The 25,537-nt window shown below is 41.8% G+C and overlaps 1 protein-coding gene across 9 annotated transcripts in view; it reads right to left on the bottom strand.

The window, feature by feature from the left end:
- The window catches only part of MAP2K5 (mitogen-activated protein kinase kinase 5), a 128,114-nt gene that overhangs the window by 55,805 nt on the left and 46,772 nt on the right, over positions 1 to 25,537 (bottom strand). For 6 of the 9 annotated variants that reach the window (XM_039369649.1, XM_039369651.1, XM_039369653.1 and 3 more), the window contains 7 exons: positions 25,331 to 25,399; positions 25,156 to 25,237; positions 24,406 to 24,467; positions 21,030 to 21,078; positions 17,514 to 17,587; positions 16,461 to 16,511; positions 10,892 to 10,963 (listed from right to left, as the gene is read on the bottom strand). In XM_039369649.1, the coding sequence (XP_039225583.1) occupies positions 10,892 to 10,963; positions 16,461 to 16,511; positions 17,514 to 17,587; positions 21,030 to 21,078; positions 24,406 to 24,467; positions 25,156 to 25,237; positions 25,331 to 25,399 (459 nt within the window). Of the gene's footprint in view, positions 1 to 3,350; positions 4,162 to 10,891; positions 10,964 to 16,460; positions 16,512 to 17,513; positions 17,588 to 21,029; positions 21,079 to 24,405; positions 24,468 to 25,155; positions 25,238 to 25,330; positions 25,400 to 25,537 lie in introns of those variants that run through there. The other 3 variants (XM_039369654.1, XM_039369655.1, XM_039369656.1) reach the window with 2 other exon arrangements.

The following is a 25,537-nucleotide window of genomic DNA, read 5'->3' as shown; positions in this document are numbered from 1 at the left end:
ACGTGATCTCCACAGGCATCAATGTGCCTGACACCTGTCTCTTGACAACCATCTCTGATTCTTCTACATTAAAAGATGCATATAGATTTCAGGTTAAATTGGAAACCTTTCTTAGAAAATCTTTCTTATGTCCATAAGGACATAATATCTCCTGCTTAAGTAAGGGGTTGGACAAGGGGACTCCAAGGTCCTTTTCAACACTATTATTTTATGGTCTCAGTCAAGGCTAAGTGACCAGGCTCAAATTATCCTACGTCAGAAATCTTGTGCAAAGAATCTAGTTGCCCAGAGATGGTTTAATGCTAGGAAAGATGCAAGTAAAGAGGACAACCAGCAGCAAGATGGATGGATTCGGTGGTGACGAATGCATCATTGGAAGACCTGAAAGACAGTGCTGGGGACAGATCTATTTGTGAACATCTATGTAATAGCTAAGAATTAATGCCAACTGATGTCCCAGTGCGAGTGCAGTGGGGCTCGGGGAGGTGTGCAAGTGGCTGGAGAAGTACACTGGGGCTGACTACTGCTAGATATGGGAGAGTGCACAAAGACGGAAGTAGCCCCAGAGCCAGAGCCCTGCACATGGTGAGCCAGCAGAGGGAAAGCCTTAATGTAAATGTTGCATGTAGTTGGACAGGGGAGGGTGTGTGTTTGAAGCCAGGAGCAGTATGGAAAAAGACCGGTCCAGGAGGACCAACGGTCTAATGCAGGTTTCCCTGCCTGGTGCTTCCATAATCTGAAGCCATCCGAAAGGACTTTAGATGAAACGGGTTAGACAAATACTGTATGTTCCAAAGCAAAGTTGCTAGATCTTTTAAGAAAACTTGATATGGAGCTTTATAGGGAGCACTGCTTGTCCACTTCTGGTCTCTCAGGCAGGCCTCTTTAGTTCATGGTTTGGGCTGGACTAGATGGCCCAACAGTAGAATCCCAGTTTTTATTTCCCTAAAGTTGTCAGTCTGAGATCAAGTACAATTATTCACAAAATTAAGGACTATTAGGATTTGAGCCTGTGATGCACTTTGCAATGCTGTTTTTAAGGACAATGGTGCCATGAAGCCTCCCCCACCCTCTACACTCGTAGATTGCTCTGTGTGAGACTTGCAAGTTTGGTTTTTTAATTTACAGTTATTCTGAAAAGCAGAGGATGGCTTTATTTAGTCACATTCCATGTTTCTCAGCATAACTGCAAATTGAAAATAAGCACTTACAATACTGCTTGTGATCGAGCTAAAGAAGTACTTTATAGTCTGAAATGTTCTAAAATTTGTTCTTAATTACTTTGTGCACATTTTACACAATTAAATTTCCATCTCAAGATTTTGCATTTAGATTGTGCACTGCCGTTAAACTCTCAATTTAGAGGAAAAAAGCGGCACGTTTGGAGCAGCCAGACACTGGAAAGAGGTTTTTTTTCTCTCTTTAAAACCCAAACATAACAACTGGATTACCTGAAACCACGGCATAGAAATTTCATTCCCAAGATCAATTGGTAGATTTCCAAATACAATGTTAAAATCACCTTAGCAGTCCTCTGACAAAATGTTCTCCCCCTGATAAATATTAAATACTGCAAAGAGAAGCCATGTCATTTCCCCTTTTTATCTCTACCAATTCCACCATCCCCTTATGGCACAATTCTAAAAAGAATCCGTGAGGATATAACTGCAATTTACCCACGTTTAAGCGCTTTGGAGTTAAATTGGGAAGAGAGCAGCAGCACAAGCGACCTTGAAATAGGGTTTCAATTAAAGGGGAGGGATTTACTAAACCCCCTCCAAATGGGGAGGGGAAAGGGTTACAAATTAATTTAATCTTCTGCCCCAACTGCGCAGCTGCATCCCGAAGGGCCTGGCTTAAAGACAAAGCCTACCGGGCAGCCAGGGAGTGGAGACTCCATGTTGAAGGACTTGTGGAATGTACAGAGCTTCCGAAGGGCTGGCCGGGGGTCTGGAGGGTGGAGACAGGTGAACTGGCACCAAGACAGGAAGGGGAAACAGGGTCACTTACCTCCATTTAAAGAGTCCTAATCTTTAGTCATTGATTCTCAGTTCTGTAATGGTATCACCTGGGGGGGGGGGGGAAGAGATTCTGCATGGGGATGATCAGATAAGAAAGGACACAGCCTTCATCAACCCACTCAAAATTACAGGCGGTTCTAAGGCCACTAGAACATGCTCTGCTTAAATATGCGGCTATTCAACAGTTTGAAACAGGCTGTAGTTTTTTTGTAACCTCTCAAAAGAATTGAAAATGCCGTTAACAATGGTCCAATCTAGGATAAAAATCCCCTTTACAGCCCAAACATAAAAAAATATTGTCTACCTAATAATCCTGGAATAAGAATGAAATGTTAATCTCTTTCCCAATGACATCCAAATATGTCTAACAGGCTTCAGAGTTGGGAAGAAGCCCTATAATAATTAAAACCCAGACCTTACCCAGAAGATTTCAATGTCCCAAACAGAAATTTCCATCTCCACTGGCTTGTCCCTGGCTCAAAGGGGTCAAAATTCTTAAAACATACAATTCTCAAAACGTATGTGTAAAAAAGACCTCCAAGGTCCCTTCCAACTCTGCTGTTCTACAGTATACTTCCATTTTTCACTTGATGGATACTCAGCTTTAATAGAGTCCTTACTCTCAAATCATGTGTTCAACATTTTGGTGTACTAGTGATTATACTGGCACCTGTCCACTCACTCATGTCTATTAAATTCCTCAAATACCATTTTTTAAATTAAGACCATTCTTTAATTATTTAAATTATTAATTAAAATTATGGCATTTTTAATTTTAAAAAGGAAGTACAGTGAAAAGGAGGTATAATAATGGGTTTGATTTTTGTTATTGATTGGAGGTTTTTTTTGTTAAAACATTGGCATAATTGAAAAGTGTGGAAGTTTGAAGGTTTCTCAAATTGATGTCAAAAAGAATGGCTGTTCCTGGGTTCAAGAAAACGATGAAAAGTCGAACAAATGGAAAATTCTTGTTGGAAAGAGAAATCCAAACCTTATGTAAGGCAGTCCTTGACTTATGACTGTAATTGAGCCCATAATTATAGTTGAAAGTAACTGTGGTTGTTAAGTGGTTCACCACATGATCAGACCTGTTTTTGTGATTTTTTTTGTAGCAATCATTAGCAAATACCACGTGTTAGTGAATATGGTGGTGGTGAAGTGAATGTTGCGATCATTAAGCAAATTCATTTTGCTGTATCAGCAGTTTTGCCGGAAACTGGAAGTTAATGCTGGAAACTGGGGGGGGGGGAAACCAACACTGAAAATCATGGTCACATGACTGTGGGACACTGTAAACACCTGTAAAAAGGTGAGCCGGTTGCCAAGTGCTCAAAATAGGATCACATGACCTTGGATGGTTGTTTGTGTGGCCATCAAACTTCAAAATCGAGTTGTAAGTAGTTTTGGGGAGGGGGTCAGTTGTAATTCTGAATGGTTGCTAAGCAAAGGATCTTATGTCAAGGACTACTTGCCTGTACAAGATCTGGAGATCTGGAATAGAAAGAAAGCTTCTGGGAAAGGCGTTGGAATAGCCCAAGAACAGTTCAGCCATTTCTTTATTTGCTTACACAAATCAAACAAAATCTTCTTTTTACGACCCTGTAGCCCCTTGTTTCAGGGTGGAGTCAGGGCGACTGAATGGACTTGAGCGTTTACTGGTCAGATGCCCTTCCTGACACCTAATGAACATACCCTATGGGAGATTCTAGGAAGGGCTCTCCTTACTGTCTTCCGCTGTCTTCAAGCTGGGTTGCCTCTTCATGAGGTAATAAAAATCCAGAGTTCACAAGGCACAATCCAAGTCAGGACACTGTGTCAGTCCAAAGCGAGGCAAGAATCACAAAGATCAGAAAACACACAGCTAGGAAATGAACACGATGTTCCCAGCATCGCCTCCATCTGTCTGATGTGCTAAGTAGCTAGCTTCCGCTGCAGCCCATCAAGAAGGGCGAGGTTTTCTCCTCCTGAGTAATCTGGCTGACCTTCTCTGCTCCTGCCTTTTCTCTGCCCTACATGCTCTAGAATCAGGTGCAGAAGGCAGCTCCTCTTCCTCATCACTGCCACTTCACTGTAGCCCATCACACCAGCTCCCCCTCTGTGGGCACCATCTCTCATAGTAGGAGTCAGCCATGTGATGTAGCTAAAAAAAGGCAAATGCAATTTTAGGTTGTATTGTATTTCAAAATCACAGGAATGGCAGGCAGTCTCGACTTACAACAACAACTGGGACTGGAAATCCACCACTAAGTGAGGCAGTTGTTAAGTGAGTTGTTTTAGAATATTTCTCCTTGCACTTGGGACCTCACTCTAGGCAAGAGATTTGGACACTCCATGTCCTTCAGCCTCATTTGAGGGTTGCCAGAGCCCATCACAATCTTACTGCTGATCTTGCCAATCAATCACCAATTTTTGGTGGCATGATTTCTTGCTGTCCTTTCCTAATAGGTATGCCATGTCTCTGAATTAACCTTTTTTGAGTAAAACAGCATAACCAACACTTTTCCCCTCAAAAACTGGACATTCGACTTACAAGACTGGATGCTAACCCCCCCTCCCCCAAATTAGGGACCTGATGTGGAATTAATACAGGAGGTGTCAGTTCCCCCCCCCCCCCAGCCAGACATCACCAGAGAGCTTTTCTTATTTATTTTAGCTTTGAGGGAGGGTGTCTGAAAAGAAGGGGCCCTGGACAGCACACCCCTCTCCCCTGGGGAGACCAGAGAATGGGCTGATCTTCCATATCCATCTTGTTATCCCCTTTGTGCAAATCAAAATGCAGCAACACATTTGCTTGAGCATTGGGAGCTTAAGAGTTTATGGATTTGCAGCATCTCTGTGTATCTTCCTTCCTTTGCTTTGTTGAAGTAATTACTTTATTTGTCTCCCTGGAAGCCAACCTTTGTATTATTCCCTGGCAATGAAGACAAGAGAAAGATTGATAGTCTGAGGTCTCAACCTGGACCAACTTTACCTAAACTTTTCACTTTATTGCAGTTTAGTTCACAACATTCCCTTAATATGGGTGGGGTTACTTCCCAGCACACAAAGTAGATAAATCATGCTGGAATATTACTCCTGCTAAGTTCTGCTATGGCTGGAGCATATGTGCTTCCGAGCCACTGAAGCAGAGCCCCATAAAATACACTAATTACCAGAAGTTCTGGTCACTGGGTGATTGATAACACTCTGTGAGGCAACCTCTTCCTGCCCAGCTTTTCTGATGGTTCTCGCCCGCCACAGAGGCAATTACTTATTCACCCAGGCCTTGGGCACTGGACTCTCTGCTTTCTGTTCTGCCACCATGAACCACCATAAAAGCTGGACATCATCATCCATTGTCACGTAGATGACCTTCATTTGACAAAGTCAACCCAGAATAGCCAGTCTCCTCTTGTCTCTCACATGCTCACCAGCTCCATCATTTACTAATCTAAAAAACAGCCACTGCCCCCAATATAGACCATAGCACTTGAAATGGAATATCCCAATTCTACGTATTTACTCCTTAGATGTGTCTTTTTGAACTTTGCTTTAAAGGGGTTTTTTTGGTCAAATTGTATCTAACATAGTTTTCTATCCAGAGGTCTTCCTCTATGTTATACCATTTCCCTAACACTTTCCATCTGCATGAGGACCATAAGCAAAGGCTCCCACAGAAACCATATTTTTATGGCTTTTCTCTTCCACCTAAGATTCACCAAAGGCTGTGCATTTCCCCTAAGAGTCAACAGAGATAAGACCAGAGATTTAAGTAACCGGCTTTTAAAAGTAAGCTCATTCTATTTTATTCAAGAAGGTCTTGTGTGGCCTAACTCCCCCTGGTCACATGATCAGAATTCAGGTTGCAGTGTCCTAAGGGTTACGTAATCATTTTTACGACCTTCTGATAAAGTCAACAGGGAATCCAGATTCACTTAACAACTATGCTATTAGCATAACTGCAGTGATTCACTTAACAACAGTGGCAAGAAAGGTCATAAAATGGGTCAAAATTAATTTAACAAATGTCTTGCTTTGCAACAGAAATTTTGGGCTCCATTGAGGTCATTAGGTCAAGGGCTACCTGTGCTGTGCTTTTGGTCTCTTGTTATTTTGCCGGGAGGGGAGGGAACTTCCTGACACATCTCACTCCGAATTTTCTTAAGTTTCCTGCCTCATCATCCTTGAAGGGAGAGACGTCCAGTTAACCTTTCTGCCCTTGAGTGGAACACAAATGTTCCAGTAATCCATCACAGCTCCAACCAAGGTATTCCTCCGTTTTAAATGCTGGTTTCTCATCAAGATTTCTCCAGTTATGACTGCTGAACTCTTTATAGATCAAGATGGCTCCGTTAACTAGTTTCCATAAAGATGTGAGTTGGGGGGAAGCCACTTTTTGTGCTTTTATTTATCAAGATAGTTTAATTCATACCCTCTTCCTGTTTGTCTCATCATTTTTAATTGCTGTTCTTCATCACAATTGTTTCATGCTACTGTTCTGCCATATTTTAATCGTTTTTTAAAAAAATGTTAGCTATACTGTTACACAGTCTTGGAATTCTGATCTGAAGAAGAGTTTTATTAATGTTATAAATAAAAAAGAATATTGGGGCATATGTATAAAGTTGTTATCTATCCCGAATTAGGTGAAATATAATTCCCAAATAAGACTAAATGACATTATCCAGTTTGGAATAAAAATATAGTCTGTCAACAACAACCAAAAATACATGCTATTTAGATGCCACCTTTATATGGCTGTGTTAATTTTATGGAAAAATATGGACTGGTCAATGATGTAAGGCAGAGTTCCCTAACCTTCCCGGGTTTGAGGACTGGTGGGAGGGTGAAGAGTGGGGATGGTTCCCTGCGAGCAATGGGCAAGCACATGTGGGGGCAGCTCCATTTGCACAGCCCAATTCCAAATGGCTCAAGGCCTGGGAGTGGGCTGCAGCCCAGGGGTTGGGGACCCGGTTTTAGGACATTGATCCAATTGAAAAAGTGAAAGAAAGGAACTCTTTCCCTCCCCTTTTTTTTTGTTAGCTGTCACCAGCAAGTCACAATGAATTTAACTGTCTCTTGCAGGGGCATCCATGATGAATAGAAGTAAGCGGTCAAAGTCAAAAGCATGGCCACAACACCCCATTAAAGGCCCACCCTTTTTTTAAATGTCTGTCTTGATGCACATTCCAGTGGGTTTTGATGACTCGGTCCTGGCTGCCATCTTGATTTTTATCTCACCCCTCCCCCGATGCCTCTGATCTCTTATATTTGCTACAGGTAATCCCTGACTTATGTCAAGATCGGAATTTCTGTTGCTAAGCAATGCAGTTGTTAAGCGAGTCATCACAAGACCAAATCTGATTTTACTTAGATATTTATGTATTTGTTATTTATTTGTTAAATTTATTTGGCGACCATCTCGTCATGGGGCTACTCTGGGCAGCTTACAATAGTAAAATTGACAAAGTCATAAATATATTAACATGATAATAGTAAAACAATGAAACCATAACAGTGAAAGCACAACATGAATTAAAAGATGGGTGGGACAGAAGAAAGCATAGGTAGGAGGTTAATTCAGCTAATTAGTCCAGTAGCCACCTCCAGTATTTTACAACCATTTCTACAAGGGCTGTTAAGTGAATCACGTGATTAAGCAAATCATGTGGTCATAAACTGAATCACACAGTCATTAAGCAAATCTGGCTTCCCCAATTGACACTATCTGTATCAAATAGAAAGATATCCCAATTCTGTTTCAACCAGTCATTTCTTCGTATATATACAGTTAATCTGAAACTAATGAAGTTGCCGCTCCCTTTAAGATGATATGGCTGATGCCTTCAAGCAATGGATGTAAGATAACCTAAAGCAGAGGTTTTCAAACCTGGCCCTTTTATGTGACTTCAACTCCCAGAATTCCTCAGCCAACATGCTTGGCTGAGGACTTCTAGAAGTTGAAGTCCACAAGCCATAAAAGGGCCAGGTTTGAAGACCCCTGACCTAAAGTTTCAGGATTATTCTTGGGCAACCACACTCCCTCCCTCTTAGGTTTCTGGGGGCCTCGTGTATGTGCAGATCAGGTGGAACTGAGTTGAGAAGTGGGGACAAAGTCCTGGAACAGAGATGGAAAAACATCTCTAAAGCAGAGTTTCTCCATCTCGGCAACTTGAACGTGGGTGGACTTCAACTCTCAGAATTCCCCAGCCAGCTTTGAGAATGAAAGTCCAGACATCTCCTAGTTGGCAAAGTTGAGAAAGGCTGCTCTCAGGGCTCCTGAAGTCATAGAAAGGAATGCCTCCTGAGCTACAATGCATTTCACTTGAAAAGTATTTTAAAGGCTGCAACACTTTTTTTTAGTCTGTCTCTTATAATAGAGTGATTTAAAGCCACCAAATCACTGATGGTTCCTTGGATAGTTGGTTATAAAAGGATGATTTTTATTAGTCTGGGAAAAGTTGAAAATGTGGTAGAGAAAACAGTTAAAGCAATTTAAAACAAATCATACCGTAACTACTGAAATGTGCCTAAATCCATCTAATGCATTCAATTAACAACTACTTGAAATCTTTAGACTAAGAATGAGGAAATAATGCTACTTTAAATGGGATTAGTTAATACTGACCGCCTGGCTTTCAGAAACAGATGCAGAGTTAGAGTTGAGCAGTGCACGATTAAGGTTTACAGGAGTGGAATGAAAAGAGTAACTAGTCATGTCACCTGGACTTGTAATGCATCAATTCTAGGTCAATTGTCAATTATCATTTACACACAAAACACCTCACTGTTTGTTCAGGAGGGATCATCAGCTACATGTTGGAAGTTGAATTTCTCCAACTCTTAATTAAGCTGCCTTATTATTTCTGATCCACAACTCAACAAAAGTATCAGACCAGGATCTTTACCTGGGAACTCAGAAATCAGTTTCTCAAAAAGAATGAATGAGAAGAATAAATAAGTTCCAAAGCATGTACGAATATCACGACACAAGAGAACAAGACTGTGCCTGTTTTAAGCCACATTCTTTTTCCTAATAAAACATACATTGGAAAGAACCTCTTCAGCTTTGACTACCTAGGGAACCAAAAATGGAACTGTTCAGAAGAGGGATCTGGAAATTCCAGCATCAACCTCAGGTCCTCCCCGAATGCTCCCCAACCCATCCAAGCATCGGCAGGCTGCGCTAAGATGACCTTCCATGACTTGGGAGAGAGGCAGGCACCTCGCCTTCTGCAACATGTTTTCCCTCACTTTGCTCATTTAACACATGTCACTCAAACCACTCCAATAAAACAACGATCATGCTGAAGGGAAGTCTCGGGGGAGGAGATGACACACCAATTAACAAAGCACAGACAGACAAATTGTTCCATGCCTCTGACAAGGAAAAAGGAGACTTGGGCAAGGAGAGAGAATAAGTCAGACCTCCCTTGTCAACCGTAACAAGCTCCCTCCCATTTTTCCATCACAGATTATGTTTATGGAGATTCTCAGTCAACCAGGTCATGGTTGTCCCAAAGGTGCTTTTTCAAAAGGCAACTGGGCTGTCTTGATTTGGTAATGGCCAGGCAGAGGTCCAACACGGCACATGGGCTGAGGCTGGTTCTCTCGCCTCATGTGCTGTGAGAGCTTCAGGTGTGGGAATGCAGATGAGCAGTGACGTCGTATCATAACAAACCACAGTCCCGTCTAACCCTTGCTGACAAAGTCCTGTGAATTGTTGATGGGTGGTGCTGCCCATCAACAATTACTACCAGGTTGGTAGTAAATCTTCACAAGACAAACACTCTTAACGTGGACTTTCGCACAAAGCTGGATCCAGCGATTAGTCCTGATCAAGCGACGCTCAAACCCCAATCGAGGAACCTCCTCTGTCACCAGAAGCCCCCGCCATGTACACTACACCCTAAGGACACACAGCACAACACTCAGCCTTAGGACAAATTCTCTCCACTCCTATTCATTGATGAATTAGGTTTAAGTACCAGGTTATCGTTAAAAAAACATGCTTAGCATGGCCAGGAATAAAAATGCAGGCAAAATTTAAAATCCCCTTAACCCCCCCCCAAAAAAAACCCCGCATCACCCAAACCAAAATATCCATTAAGGAAGAGAAAAAAAGTCTGGTGAAAAGTCTGTCTGGACTGACGGAGATTCCCCCAGCAAGAACCAACCACAGCTGATCCTGCATGGCAACCAGCCACAACTGGCCAGCTGTTTTACTCTCATGACAATCACAACTGTCCACTGTAACTCTGCCTCTTGGCCCTGCAAGTCTTGCTTGTGCTCCAAGGGGACTTTCTTGTCCCCAGGAGCCAGGCTGGCCCATTTCCCCAGACTCGCTCTCGGATGGTTTTCTGATTCACCGAATTGGCATTCATAGAGGAAGACTGACAACCAGACTGGGCAGAAACTGGCCGCTAGAAGGGATCCGGAGAGCAACCAACCTTCGGCCGCCTCTCTTCCCCATAGGGGTGCAAGGGCCTCTCCCTGCCGTACAGCTAAAGAACTGAAGGAGACCAGGAGTTTTTGACATGTGCAGCTGAAAGCAAAGGGGGATCAGAAAAGCAATCACCACAGGAAGTGCACAGGAACATGGGCTCAGGTGCAGTCCAACCTCTGGCCGTGAGTGGATTTTTGCCCAGTACAGCTGTATCTATCATCTCAGCAGTGAAACGCAAGACGTGGCCCTCTACAAACCCTCATTCAAATAATTTCTCTCCTTAGAAGAGACCAGGGAGCAGCTAAGAATGAAGGCCTGGCTTGACGGCTCTTCTCCCAGCCAAGGGCTGATGCTAGGCTCTTTTTGGGTTTATTGGTTTCCTCTGCTGTTCAAGATTAAAGGTGTTATTTTTGAAAACAAAACAAAAACCAGATAAGACACCTACCTCCATGAAGGAAATTCCTAGACTCCAAACATCAGAATGAATGCCGTACTGTTCTCCAGAAATTCTTTCAGGCTGTTAAAAACAAACAGGGAACCTAATGAAATGCCAAGGAACGGTAACATGATAGCGTATAAATTATGCAAGAAACAAAAACTGAATGTTTCAAACATTCATGAAGTGCCTAAAGGCATTTACTGCCTCCATTTACTGTACTAATTAATACCAGCAAATTTTAATTTTGATTCCCCCTGCTGCTTCAGCAGAGTGTGGAAGCTCCACCGTAGGCCATGGTGCACGATGCACCCGAGAACAGTCCCAGGCTCAGCCCCTCCCCCGTGGCTGGGTGTCCCCGAGCAGCTGCTTGTCGAGGAGGTTCACCTGCACCCCCAAACCCAGAAACCCGGCTCAGGTAAAGCCTAAAGCTGTGAGGTTGGGGAGGAACGCTCATTTTGCCCCCTCCTCATCATGGGATGCAATATAGATTATGGTGCTGGGCAAAGACACCTCTGGAGTGACCACTGGAGCAGCAGCACCTTCTGCAGCCCTTTCACTCTCCACAACTCAAGAACGCCCAGTCCCTCCATGTAGGCAGCCCTGAACTGACAACCGTTCATTTAGCAACCGAACAAAGTTACAAGGGCACTGAAAAAAATGACTTACAACTGGTCTTTTTTAAAAATATATATATTTTATTGATTTTTTTAGAATAACAGTCTTTAGTGCTTAGTAAACAACATGTTGTCTGGATTCATATATTTACCAACAGTGAATAGTAGTTAATTTCTATACTTTCATAATCAACATATTAACTATCCCTGGTCCTCTCTTCTTCCAATAGGTTCTCCTTTTAACCAACATTAAGCAAATATAGTTTTTAATACTATCAATGCATACACATTTAAATATAAACATTTTAATAATATTTCACAATAACATCAGTATGTAATGGCTTTTCTAATCAGCTTACTTTACAATTGCATTTGCAAAAAATCATCTTATGTAAATCACTATAGGTCCTGTTTTCAGAACTCTTATTTAAGCTTAGTTTCCCCTCCGTAATCAAAACATTTCTTGTCAGTTATAGTTTTCTCAGAGTTGATTACATTTAAATATCCAAAATATTTCATATGTTTAAATCATCCCAACGTTTTTACATTTCCTATATCATAAAAAAAAAGAAAAAAGAAAAAAAATTCTATATACTAATTATAAATCACATTTCTCTTTGTTTGCCTCTATATTTTCGCTAATCGTGGCATAGAGAGTCTTTCTTTTCTAACTAAGCTGGGACGGCTGACATCTGGAGAGGCCCCCAGAAGCAGTGTGTGAATCCTCCAATCCTATGAGCAACTTCTGCTCAGATTACAGCCTACTGAACTATCTGCAATACTCCATGAGAGCAAAATACACAGAGCCTCTCAGAACATCACTTCCTGCCTTGGGTTCCTGCCTCCTCCTCCTCCTCCTCCCCCCCCCCAACTCAAGCAGGTGGTGTCATTGCCTGCCTGCACGAGGCAAGCCCGGATCCAGCTTCCCTTTAAATGCTCCAGAGCTAATGTGGACGGGCTGCCTCACACCAATTACGGGACAGTTTAATACCACTTGAGTCAGCAAGGGATGCCAAAGTCAGTCACTCTTTAACTTGGAAGCCGGGCTGTGTACCACGGTGTGAAATGCAACGATAAGACAAGGAGGCGAGAACTTCCTTCCCACTATGCTGTTAATGCACCTGTCTAGTTGAGGCACCTTGTACAACTCCTCCCAGGCTCCTACAAAGCCCAGAAACCTTTAGAGGAAAACAAATGGGCCCAAATTAGTGACAGCCCAACGTGCTCAACAAATAAGTCCTTGAAGCTGCTAATCCCAGGTCAAGAGCTTTTAGCGCCAAGTAAATGTTAAGTAAAAAACACTGAACAGAAAAGCCTTTAAGTCGTTGCCTTCGAGACGGGAGAGGGGCTTAAACGTCCCGCAAGCAGCAGCCTGCAGAGATGGCAGGGCAGGGCGCTTAATAACGGAATTCCAATCAGTTTAGGATCTGGATTTGGGTCTCCTCGGGTCCTGCTGAGATCCAGCTGGCAGTCGGTGGGATCCGTCCTGACTTCCTTGCTCTCTGTGCTGCGACGGCTGCAGGCCAAGAACCCTGGCCACCGGACGCAGCTTCGGCCCACAATCCGTCTCCCTGGCGTGCAGCCTTCTCCTCCTCTTCCTCCGTCGACTTCGGTGACCATGAAGCTCCTTGGAGAATTGAAGGGCTCATCTAGAGACATCCCAGTAAGGCTTGCATCAGCCCCAAGCTGGGAAATAACTTCATGACCGTGTTACTAATTTAACAAGTGCAGTGATTCACTTAACAACTGTGGCACGAAAGGTGGTAAAATGGAACCAAGCTCACTTAACAACAGAAATTTTGGGCTCAATTGTGATCAAAAGTCAAGGACTACCTGTACAACGATAAGCAAAGCATTGTACCGAGGACCAAGCTTCCCAGGCCGATTTCACAGCGCTGCATTTGCGCCTCCCCCAAAGCCAGCGGCTGACGCTCCGCTGAAGAGGCAGGAGGTTGGCCAAAGCCCCTTCGGCCTCCTAAGCCACCTTCTCAAGTTGCTCACATCCAGGGCGACAGCAGGTTGACTGCTCAGCATTTGAGGTGTCACTGTGTAAATGTCCGAGAGCAGCTGCTGGCACAGGGGCCTCCCCCCTCCCTCCCTCCCCTCTGGAAAAGCATGGCAGAAGGAAGGAAGCGTCTCTTCCAGGGGTGCACTCCTTGGATGTGTTCCACGAAGGGATTTCTGATCACAGGTGGAGGTTGAGGGCACACTGGAAAGGGTCAGAACAGAGAGTTGGAAGGGACCTTGGAGGTCTTCTAGTCCAACCTCCTGCTCAATGAGGAGACCCTATAACAGGGGTATCAAACTCGCAATGTCACATGACATATTGCAACTTTTTTCCCATTGCCGGAAATGTGATGGGCGCGGTTTCGGCATGACGCATCCGGCCCATGGGCCGGCAGTTGGACACCCCTGTCCTCTACCATTCCAGATAAGCAGCTGGTTGCCGAGTCCCTTCCAGGTGGTCATGAGACCGTAGGGGAGAGGGCAGCCCTGCAAGGCTGAGAAGCCCTTCCGTAGCAGCTTCTTAATCTTGCACCATGTGTGATGCATGTGGCCAGCTGCAATCTCACTGCTTTGAACAGAAACGAACAGAGTAACAAATTGGAGATCTTCTAGTCCAACCTTCTGCTCAGGCAGGAGACCCTATAGCATTCCAGACAAATGGCTGTCTAGTTTCTTCTTAAAATCCTCCAGTGTAGAAGCACCCACAATTTCTGAAGGCAAGCTGTCCCACCAGTTGATTGTTCTCATTGTTAGGAAGTTTCTCCTTAATTCCAGGTTGCTTCTCTCTTTGGTCTGTTTCCAACCATCGTTTCTTGTCCTGCCTTCAGGTGCTTTGGCAAATAAATTGACCCTTTCCTCTTTGTGGCAACCCCCCAAATACTGGAATACTGCGATCACATCATCCCCTGAGTTTGACTAGGAACCTCTAAAGGAAGAGAACTCTCAACCAGTCTTAAAGTCTGTATTTTACTCAGTCCCATGTCAGCATTCTGAACTTCTGGTTGGCATGAAGCCTCAGCCTGATGGCACCAGATGGAATGGGATACATTCCCTGGCTTCACTCTGAGCGATATACATGATTTTCTTTCAAGATTCAACCTGTCTTCCCAAAATAAAAACTTGGATGAAACAAATTATGTTCAACACAAAGTCATCCATACAGTAAGAGACCAAAGTTAGACCACAAGCACTTAAGTAGATAGCTCAAGAGAAATAATATTCGAGTTTCTTTATACATTCTACTGTCCTCACTTAAAAGTTAGCAAGGAGAGAGTGAGACAGAAATCAGAATAAGATAAGATAAATAAAGGTAGTCCTCGACTTACCACAGTTCATTTAGTGACAGTTCAAAGTTACGGCATCACTGAAAAAAGTTACTTATGATCATTTTTTACACTTACGACCGCTGCAGCATCCCCATGATCACATGATCAAAATTCAGAAAGTTGGCAATTGACTCATATTTATGACGGTTGCAGTGACCAGGAATCACGTAATCGCCTTTTATGAACTTCTGACACGTTGAGTCAATGGGTAAACCAAATTCACTTAATAACTGTGTAACTAACTTAACAGCTGCCATAATTCACTTAACAACTATGTCAAGAAAGGTCATAAAATGGGGCAAAACTCACTTAACCACTGTCTCACTTAGCAACATAAATTTTGGACTTAATTGTGGTCATAAGTCAAAGACTACCTGTATAGAATGGGAAAGGTTAAGATACATACATCATGTGGTTTTAAGTGCTTTAATGCATAAATCACAGTTATCTGTGTCTGCACAGAACACTAAGCCACGAACTATGGTGTAGCAACCATACTGCTGTCCAAATTCAAACAATATTCAAACCAAACCAAGAAGCCACATGACGTATTGAGACGTGGAGCCCATAATTTCCTTTCCCTGAAGCATCTTAAACGTTAGCCTGCGTGCCAGAGTAGGAAGAGAACGGGTCTGTTCGGCAGAAAAGGAGAATCAAGTAAGATCACCCCCACAATCGCAAAAGATATGGCCTGTCAATTAAGCGGCAAGGAAGACCTGTCCTCTTGAGGCGCCAGAGCCAGAAAGGGTCACGAGGTCAGCCACGGACCTCGGGCTCAGGTGTTCCTGACTGAAGTCCCACAAACTCTGCCCTGGGGGCTTCAAAGATTACTGTCCCAGGAAGCCCTCTTCAGTCGGCCATCCACATGGAGCAGAGGCTATAGGTGATACCTTTTCAACCTCTCAGTTTCTGAAGGCAAGCAAGAACAATCTGTCCTTGTTTTCAGGTTATTCTAGAGCACATTGTTTCTATTGCATTTTCCAGCATTACGATGCGTTACAGAGATGGAGGCAGTTTCCTTAGACTATTTGGTTAGAGGAAGATTATGTAAGTTTCATGCTATAGCTACAGTGGATAAAGACCCTTTTGGGCTACCCTGACTTCATTTTGAGGGCCTCACGTTTTTCCAGACACACACCCCATGTGCAGAAGAGCTGGGCGCTTTATTATTCCCTTTTATTTGTTTATTTTACAGGTGAGTGGGGGGAGCTGCTGCCTTTGTCATAGAAATTCTATTTATGTGCCTTATTTACAACATCCTTTTTCATCTGTCTCTCTGTCTGTCCATCTGTCCATCCCCTCCCTTTTCTCTCAATATTTACCCACGGATGGGGTCTCCTCTCGTTTTATCCTCCAAATACAGGATGGCATCAAGGTCTACCAGGATGCTCCAGGCCTGAAAGGAAGCTTCTCTTAATTTGGGGGTGGTGGTGGTGGGAGTCTGAGTCCAAGATCTTAATCACAAATTTCTATGCCATTCTGTTATTTTCATGTATGTGTTATGTATCAAACAGATCCTCCTTACTTGGCAATTGGAGAAAAACTAGAGAAACTAATCAAGAAGACAAAACTGGAGAGATCGCCACAAGTTTTTAGTTTAAACCAAAGTATCTTCATGCATTTACTTACTGCCATATATGCATTCGTCCCGACGTACGTCTTTGCTATGGAATTCACCAGCTATCAGACAAAACAACTTGTTAGGGCCATATAAAGCACAAATGAAGTAGGTAATTATTCCTCATTTAACACTAATCATCCTATGTATAAATCAGAAAAAAATATGTAAAGTGGGGAGTGGACCAATTTGCCAGCAAAAGCATTAAAATCCATCCTCCTGGGTTTCCTTCAGATGAGAGTCCTCTTTTAAAATATCCATAATATTTCAATTGACAAGAGAGAATAAAAGCACCTCTAAAATCTGAAGGAGGAAGCTTGGAGTATTTACTTTCCTACCAAGCAACTGGATCCGTCTATTGGAAATGGGGTATGTGTGAAATCTAGCACATTCAAACAGTCCTCCTCCTCCTCCTCCTCCTCCTCCTCCTCCTCCTCCTCCTCCTCCTCCTCCTCCTGTCAGCTGGGCCCAAGATGTGAATAAAGCCACCTTGATTATCAGGCTGGAATGAACACTAAATATGCTGAGGGACAACAGATTCTGACAACATATAATGCAGCCGTGACCTCCTCTTTGGTCCTCATGTTTGGCTCGGAGGAAAGGCGGCTGCAATTCAATTCAACATTGCAGCGAGCGTGAGGGTCAGTTTCACGCAAGGTTCTCAGGGGAAGCCCCAAATGGAAATTAATTAAAATTTGTGCTGCACATTGTTAAAGCCCACCACCATTGTTGCTCCCAATATTAATTTTTACTATGGGCCAGTCGGTCTCCCCAGACGCCCCTCTCGTTCTGCCCTTCCTTTGTTTGGTCCAAGCGCTTTCAGAGCCAAGCTGCATATCAATGAAGTTGCCTATTTGTAAGTAGTAATTACAATATCAGCAGTTTTTACTGTCATTAAACAATGAACAATCATATTCTGATGAAGAAAAGTCACCAGGAAATTAAAAAGGAGGAATTATACATTCCCAGCAGAGGAAGCTCATGGAGGGGAGTCCATTTGTCTCCTGGCTGGTTTTGAAAGTAGAATTAAGAGGAGAAGACAATCAAGGAACACAGGGACGTACCTGGGTGCTCACTCCAAAGTCACATAACTTGACCTGGCCTCTTGTGTTCACCAACATATTAGAGGGCTTCACATCTGTGTTGGAGGAAGCAAGGAACGCAGGATAAATCCAGAGAGCATTGATTTAATAGCAAATGCAGCTGATGGCCAGATAAAAGAAAAATGAGTCTGTGCAAAAATGTAATTTGAGAAATTATCTCAGCTTTGACCCACCACTGGCCTCAGAAAGACAACAGGAGAGAGGGAGGGGGAAGCACATTCAGTCTTGCAACCTTCTCCTGCTATAGAGTTATCATAAAAATAATATTAGCTTGTGTGGTTGCCTTGTTTGGCCTACTGTGGAGGACTGATATAAGGTCAAGAGGAGGGAGAGAGGCCAAGAGTGGCCCATTAAGAAGCCGAGGGTAAGTAGGGCTTTGCAGGCCAGAAGGACATCGACTCACCCACAATAAGAATCTCCAAAAGAAGCCCAGAAGGTGACAGTGACAACGTGTGGCTATAAGAGTTAAGAAATGTGGAGGCATATCGAAAGGCACTCTTCTAATTACCAGAGAAGAAAGCAGAACTTGTGTGAATAGATCTGGAGATGCTGCAAAGACGTCTGGTCATGGGTGGTGTCTGAATTGAAGGAAGAGTCCTTGCTTTACAAGAAGACCACCCAGTTGGAATGAGGAATCTGAGAGGCATGAACCTTTTAGAGCTTGAACTGGTCAACGTGGAAATGAAACTTACCAAGTTGGATATCTTAGAAATAAATGGACTGGAATGGGCCATTTAAAGTCAGATGACTACAAGATATACTATGCAGGGCATGAGTCCATAAAAAGGATCAAAGCAGCGATGAAAATGAAAAAGGGCATCAGAAAATATGTGTTCATCTATAATCCAATAAACATCAAGAACATATTTCCCCGAATTAGTGGTTATCAAGAAAACATCGATGTTATACCAATCTCTGCATCTACAAAATGAAGGAAGGCACTGAGCAATTCTGTGGCAAATCAGAAGAGGTGTTAGATGCAACATCAGAAAGGGAAACAATTCTACTAATGGGTAATTGGAACGCATCAACTGGAGAAATGAAGAACACTATAATTACAGGGAGAAATCAATTTAGTAAATACAATTACATGGAAAATGGGTTAATAATTTTGCAAAAAAGAAATCTTTATTGCTGCGAACACCTGCTTCAAATACTATGAAAAGAGATGCCATAGCTGGATGTTGACCAGAAGAATGACATCAGAGTGAAACATATGACAGAACAGGAAACTTAAGTGCAAGCCAGTTGCCTGAAACTTTATCAAGTGAGATTGTGGAACAGACCTTGAATTTTTGGTGTGACAAACAGTTAGTCCTTGACTTACGACCATAATTGAGCCAAATTTTCTGTTGCTAAGAGAGGCATATGTGAGTTTTGCCCAATTTTACGACTTTTGCCACAGTTGTTAAGTAAATTATTGCAATTGTGTTAGTAATACTGTAGTTAAGTGAATCTGGCTTCCCTTTGCTTGTTGGAAGGTCACAAAAGCTGATCACATGACCTTGGGACACGGCAACCGTCACAAATAGGAGTCAGTTGCCAAGTGTATGAATTTTGATCACATGACCATGGGGATGCTGCAACAGTTATAAGTGTCATAAGTCACTTTTTTCATTGCTATTGTAACTTTGAACGATCACTAAATGAACTACCTATATAACAATCAACTTGAAAAAATCAAGAGACTAAATATGTCAGTGAAGTATGATTTGAATGGGACTGATGAAAGGGACAGCTCAATCTGCCTCTTTGTTTACAAAGAGGAAGCCGAGGAGACAGAATGTTAGTGGATGAGGGGAAAATTTTCCCAACATTTAAAAGACAAGGAGACCCAAGGAGCTTTCATAATAATCCAGGGAAAGGCAGAGGATGAGAAGGTGGAAATGAAACATGTATAGTCGCTTAACTTAGCTCTCTAACATCTAGGAAGAGAAGATCAGAAAAGATGTCACAATCAAGATTTCTTAAATGTCAAACAAAAATTTACAGATATGGTGTGAATATTAGGGATGCCACATTGAGCTCCTGGAGGAAATGTGGAATATAAATCTAACAAATGAGTAAAATAAGCTTTATGAAGGAAGAACAAGGAAATAAATGTAACATTGATGCTTTTTCCTTGCCATTATCTGAACTGTCAACAAGATTCAAGCCCTCAATTACAAAAACATACCCACTGCTTTATTTAGAAAACATAATCTATTCTCCTCAAAATCATCTTTAAAAACCAGACTCTCTTCATCTTGTGTGTGCAAGGAGGGACATGCAAACTGTTTCATCCTGAACCATTTGCAACCATCCTATCCCGAGCAGTGTTTGGAACTGAAGTGTTTTGAGCTAAAAAGCAGCGGCATTTCCCTGAGGTTTTGCATTTGAAACAATTCAAAATGAATTTTTTTGCACATCTCACCAGCAGAGCCCTGAATTCCAGAGTAGGAGATGCCTGTGCAATACAATCGCCAGTGAGAAATGCAAATTACCAAGAGCTCATAATAAGTGGCAACACAAAGCTTTTTCCTTTCCCCAGTGGTGCCAAGACTGCCGCCCTGGACTCAGCTTTTTCTAGAGAGATTGGCTGAAGTGCAAGGCACAGATGATCCCTTGCACAAGCTAGATGGTTCTCTCTTTTCTTGGCAAAACGTTCTACATTGAACGTTTTTCACAAAAATCTACATGTTTTACCAGCTGATGGAAGACGTATGGATTCCCTACGAAAAAGCAAGCCTTAGCAAAAAAAGATCTGTTCACTCAGACACTAGACCAGGGGTGGGGAACCTTGGCTCTTTTATGACTTGTGGACTTCAATACCCAGAATTCCTGAACCAGCCATGCTGACTCAGGAATTCTGGGAATTGAAGTCCATGAGTCATAAAAGGGCCAAGGTTCCCTACTCCTGCACTAGACCATTTGACCAAGCATAGGAAGCAACTGGGGACTCTGATGAAAGATCACCCCCAAGAAAGAGATTTAGCAAGATAAGGAAACAAAGAAAAAAAGATCTGTACCAGAAAAGCTCCAGGAAGATGCCAGGCGACAAAAGCAAACTCACCTATTATTATTTAATGGGCTAATATTGAATATTCCAAATACATGAGAAAGTGAAACTTCATAAAAGTACCATCTTGAAACCTTACTTTGTTTCTGAATCTCAACTCAGTCTAAATGCAAGCCAACCTTCACAGCTCTTCACTGAGTCAAAGGAAGGAGGTTAAGGAGCCCCTGCGGGTTTTACGCCCCAGTCAAGGCCGACTGCAAGGGAGGGGATGGGGCTTCTCTCGCTTTCAAGGCCACTGAGCCAGCATGATGTCATGGGGCCAGTATGATGTCACGGAGCGCTGTTCAAGAGTCAAAGATTGTCTGGTCTTAAATTCCACCACAAGCCGGTTAATTTTAAGATCTCAAAAATTGCTTTCCTGAAATTAGTCTGAATCGTGACATTCAAATGAAACATAAAAGAACAAATATGCAACTCACCCCTATGTAAAATTTTTAAGCTCCATAAATAAGTAAGGCCTTTAACAACCTACAAATCAGGAAAAAAAGAAATGGGTCAATATATTTAATACATAGCATAAAATGGAGATGCATATTTTCATTTTGCGGAGCTAGGATTGAAATCTAGTGATGCAAAAATTACAAAAGAAAAGGGAGTTGGCTGGGTCAGGCCTCAACAGAGAATAAATCTGCTTTGCCCTTTGAGGATCTTCCCCATTCTTACCCCCTTGGTGTAGGTAAGTCTTTCTAGGCTCTTGGCTACACTGGAAAGTCAAAACAGTTTGGAAGAAGGGAAGAGAAAACTTCTTCCATGAAACTTTTTTTCACCATAGGATTTTCTCTTGCCTTCTTCAGACTTTTTGACTTGTCCATGAAGTTCAACATGAGTCGAGCTTTAGCCAAAGAAGTATTTCTGTTTTTTCCTCTTGGAATCTAGAAACCACCAGTTATATCTTGCAATAAACTAAGGTATGAGAATAAATCTTTATTTAATAAAAAAAATAGCCACATTTCCATCTTACAATGGAAAGCAACTAGTCTTACCTTTTCAGAGTTTGCAAATATTTCATTATTAGAGACAGAAACGTAGGATGTTATTGGGGGAATAATATAACATGCTACATAACAAAGAGGTAACTAAGTGCCTTGGTTTTTTACTGCATAATAGCAACATCAGCTCACATAGCAGATGGAAATAGTGTTTTCTTTTTATTACAAAGAATGACACAATTTGCATGGGTTTTAATGATGCATTTTTAACATTAAAGGTAAGAATGTTATCAAGGGAGAGAACAAAACCCCCACATGTAGGAGTGCACAGACTGCTTTAGAGGTTGGATGTATCTGTTGAATGAATGGCTATAAAAAATGTCCTATTAACCAAACAACGGAATGGTTTTCATTTCTGTGTTTAAGACTGTTTTTTAAATACAGGTCCAAAGATCTCCCACAGCCTCTTAGGCATCGATCAGACATCTCACTATTCATTTACACTAAACAAAAGGACATTTTCCAATCTGGAGCACACACACAAAGTATTAAGCATTCAGTTGTGAAAGAGATGCCAGCAGAGAACAGCTTTTCACTAGATACTCCAGAAGCTATTGGAGGAACTCAATAAGGTAGGTTAGATAACAATGACTTGACAGAGCCTTGACACAAGGGGTTGTTGCACCTGCCATCAATCACTCATTTTCTTGACAGTTTAAGGACACCTCTGGGGGGGGGGGGAGAGAAGAGTACGGGTAGAAAGAACCTATAATCAACATTAGCACTTCAAATACAATGCAAGATGTCTCTACATCAAGAACTGAAAGGAAAATAAATAGGTAAAATGGCAAATAAAATCCAAACCAACGTTAATTTAGGCAAGATACTGATGGGAGATGCTTGGAGCTGGCCCTTCTCTGCTGTCTTTCCTTGCTGTAGCAAATACACAAAGAAAGAAATCCAAGAGAAGGCAAATCAAGACTTTTACTTATATTTTTGTGGTAGGGTGACTGCAGTAAAGTAGAGTAGAATAGGTTTATTGGCCAAGTGCGATTAGACACACGAGTATAGGTGCAAAACCACAAAGTAATAATAATCACAATAATGATACCAATAAGAGAAAGTAGCAGGACAGATGAGAAGGATAATAGTAATACGACTCTACTACATGACTAAATACACTTAGACATAAGACAGCAGTGTGGGAATTAGATGTTCAGCAGTGTGATGGCAAGGAGGGATGCTCTAGTAGTTTTAGCAGCATCCAGAGGGGAGAGGTTGAAACAGATTATGTCCAGGATGTGTGGGGTCTGTAGATATTTTCTCAGCCCTCTTTCTGACCAGTGCAATCCCTCAATAGAAAGCAGACTGGTTGCAATTGTTTTTTTCTGCAGCCCTAACTATCTGATGGGAGTCTGTACCTGTCCTGTTTGATAGCTGTACCAAACCAGACAGTTATAGAAGTACAGATGACAGACTCTAAAGCAAGTACAAATGAAGTACTCAAAAGCAATTGACAAGATTCAGAGACCAAAATAAACCTAAAGTAAATATAGTTTTAGAATTCCCGGATTTTCATAGCATTTTCTTCCCCGGTCTATTTGCCAAAATCTCTCACCAATAGGCTGTTTACAGATGGGGGGTGGGTGGGTGGGTGGGAGGAGAGGATTAGATTGTCCCATTCAGCCTCTGTCTCAAAAATAAATAACTGGTTGGTATTTCTATCTTAGAGTCAGATAGTTCTGGCTATTTCATATGCCCATATTCTGAGTTCACATTTTAAAATTTAGATTTAGATTGTGAGAACAATCCCTTTAAAGTCAATCTGTCAAACAGCAAGCTAATTCATTGCACAGCCTTCAGCACACCAGGAATTCTTTGCCCGTAAAACATTTAGAAGACGCCACCTGAAATTCTATCTTGTCAGGGTGAACACGATCCCAAGAAGTGGAAAGTCTTTTTAGTCAAATGAAAGTTACAGGCGTAATTATTTAGTAAGTTGCAAATTATTCCAACAGGAAAATGAAACACTTTTCAGCTTGCTGAAACAAGCCACGTGAAAATCCCCAGGCTCTCCCACACCACAAGAAACCACATTGGGCTCAAAAGTAAACCCATCTGGAACTGTTCCAGAGGGAGCACATCTGATGAAAAGATGCTCTTTGCGCATGCATCTGAAGTACAGAGGATGAAGCCGAGCTGTGAATTACAATGAAAGTAGCCTAAATAGCTGTCTGCGTTAGATTAAAGGGTTTCAGTTGTCAGCTTGATGTATAATGAGTGTAGAAAACAGGAATTTAATTAAGTAGTACATTATAGAATAACTCTGATATGCTTTAAACCACTTAAATTATCAAAGCCTGCCTCCGATTTAGCCATTGTGCAGCAATCCCCCTCTCTCAATGATCAACTGGGCGTTCATCTTGCTGCCCTTTGTTCAGCTTTCAAATATTATGACATGCTGGCTCCAATTTGGTCAATTCCGCTTAAGAACACCCTGCGGTGTGTGCAAAGGCGGATGAGGCATTATGAGGGCACTCTGCTCCCTTTTCTCAGCCATGTTTACCCAGAAATACAAAGAGTATTGTGGCATCTTGAAGATGATTATGGCATATGCTTCTCTGAATTCAAATACTTTCATTATATGCTTTTATTCAAGTGAACCTTAATCCATGCTGTAATCAATCGGTTCACTTTCCAAGCATTATAAAACTCTCTAATTTTCCCCATTTTTCTTGTCCCTCCTCACCACCAATTGCTTCTACTGCACCTACACACATTGTTTTGCAGTTCTATGATTGTTATTAAGCAATTCCATATTTATTAAATGTTTCAAGAACAGATATACCCCATACATGGTACTCACAGCTACAGCTATTCTTCCCAAGACATGTTCTGGAATTTTTCTGTAGACATCTAAAGAGCCCCCTGCAGGGAGAACAAAACATGATCAGCTAAAGTTAAGCTGGTCTTCTCTAAAAATGTCACGTAGATCAGGGGTCTCCAAACTTGGTAATTTTTAGACTTGTGAACCTCAACTCCCAGAATTCTCCAGCTAGCATGACCTAGATAGACGACTGGGTGTACACTTTGCTGTCCAATCAACTGGTGAGGAATCTGTGCCTGGTTTGCTCAAGAAATTTATCCTGAAGTGAAAGTGCAAAGTAAAGCAATCTTTAAGATTGTCATTAAAAAACCCCAGCAACACTTAAACTGCCATTTCAACCCACAAGAAACAACTTAGAAGGAAAATCTGTATTGATGACTAAAGCTGTAAGACGAAGGAACAGATGTTTTGTTAGTACATATAGATTGCATGGAATTGGGAAATATCAAAGCACATATAAACCACCATTTATTTCTGCCCTATCTAAATTTTCAATAAAAGTCTGTGCAGCTCTATTCAAGAAAACAGCATCAAGAAATAACTCTTGCTTGCCTGATGCATTGAGGCTTGTGAATGTTATTCTTAAAATACTTTTTTTTTTAAAAAAAGAAAATCACTATCTGTAGGATTCATTTCATGGTTCTAAGGGATATTGTCCAACCAATTCCTATTTTCTAATTCCTTTTTTTAAACTACAGTCCTTTACCAACGTTGTGGTATATCACTTACCATCCATAAATTCAGTACAAAGGGAAATCCGGTTTTCTACAAAAAAAGCACCATAAAATCCTATGATGTAGGATGAATCACACTGTAAAAAAAAGAAAGAGCAGATTAAATTATTTTTTAAAGAAAAAAACGCATGCTAAACAGAATTGAAAAAGAAGTGCTAGAAAAGCATTACCTTATAAAGGATTTCTAATTCAGACATAATCTGTTTCTGAAGTTCTAGTGTAATATCTAAAGGAATCACCTGAAAATAAATATGATTATTTATCAGCAAGAAACATTCCTGTACCATTTCTTTTTTTAAAAAATGTATAAGCTCTAGTTTACATCAAGAAAAAAAATCTAGCATGTTTTTAGGTGGCACAAGTTTTGTCCTCACTGT

This window comes from Crotalus tigris, unplaced genomic scaffold (genome assembly GCF_016545835.1).
Source record: "Crotalus tigris isolate CLP2741 ecotype Arizona unplaced genomic scaffold, ASM1654583v1 scf7180000021179.819088, whole genome shotgun sequence".
Lineage (NCBI taxonomy): Eukaryota > Metazoa > Chordata > Lepidosauria > Squamata > Viperidae > Crotalus > Crotalus tigris.
This window is presented reverse-complemented; position numbering and strand designations above follow the sequence as displayed.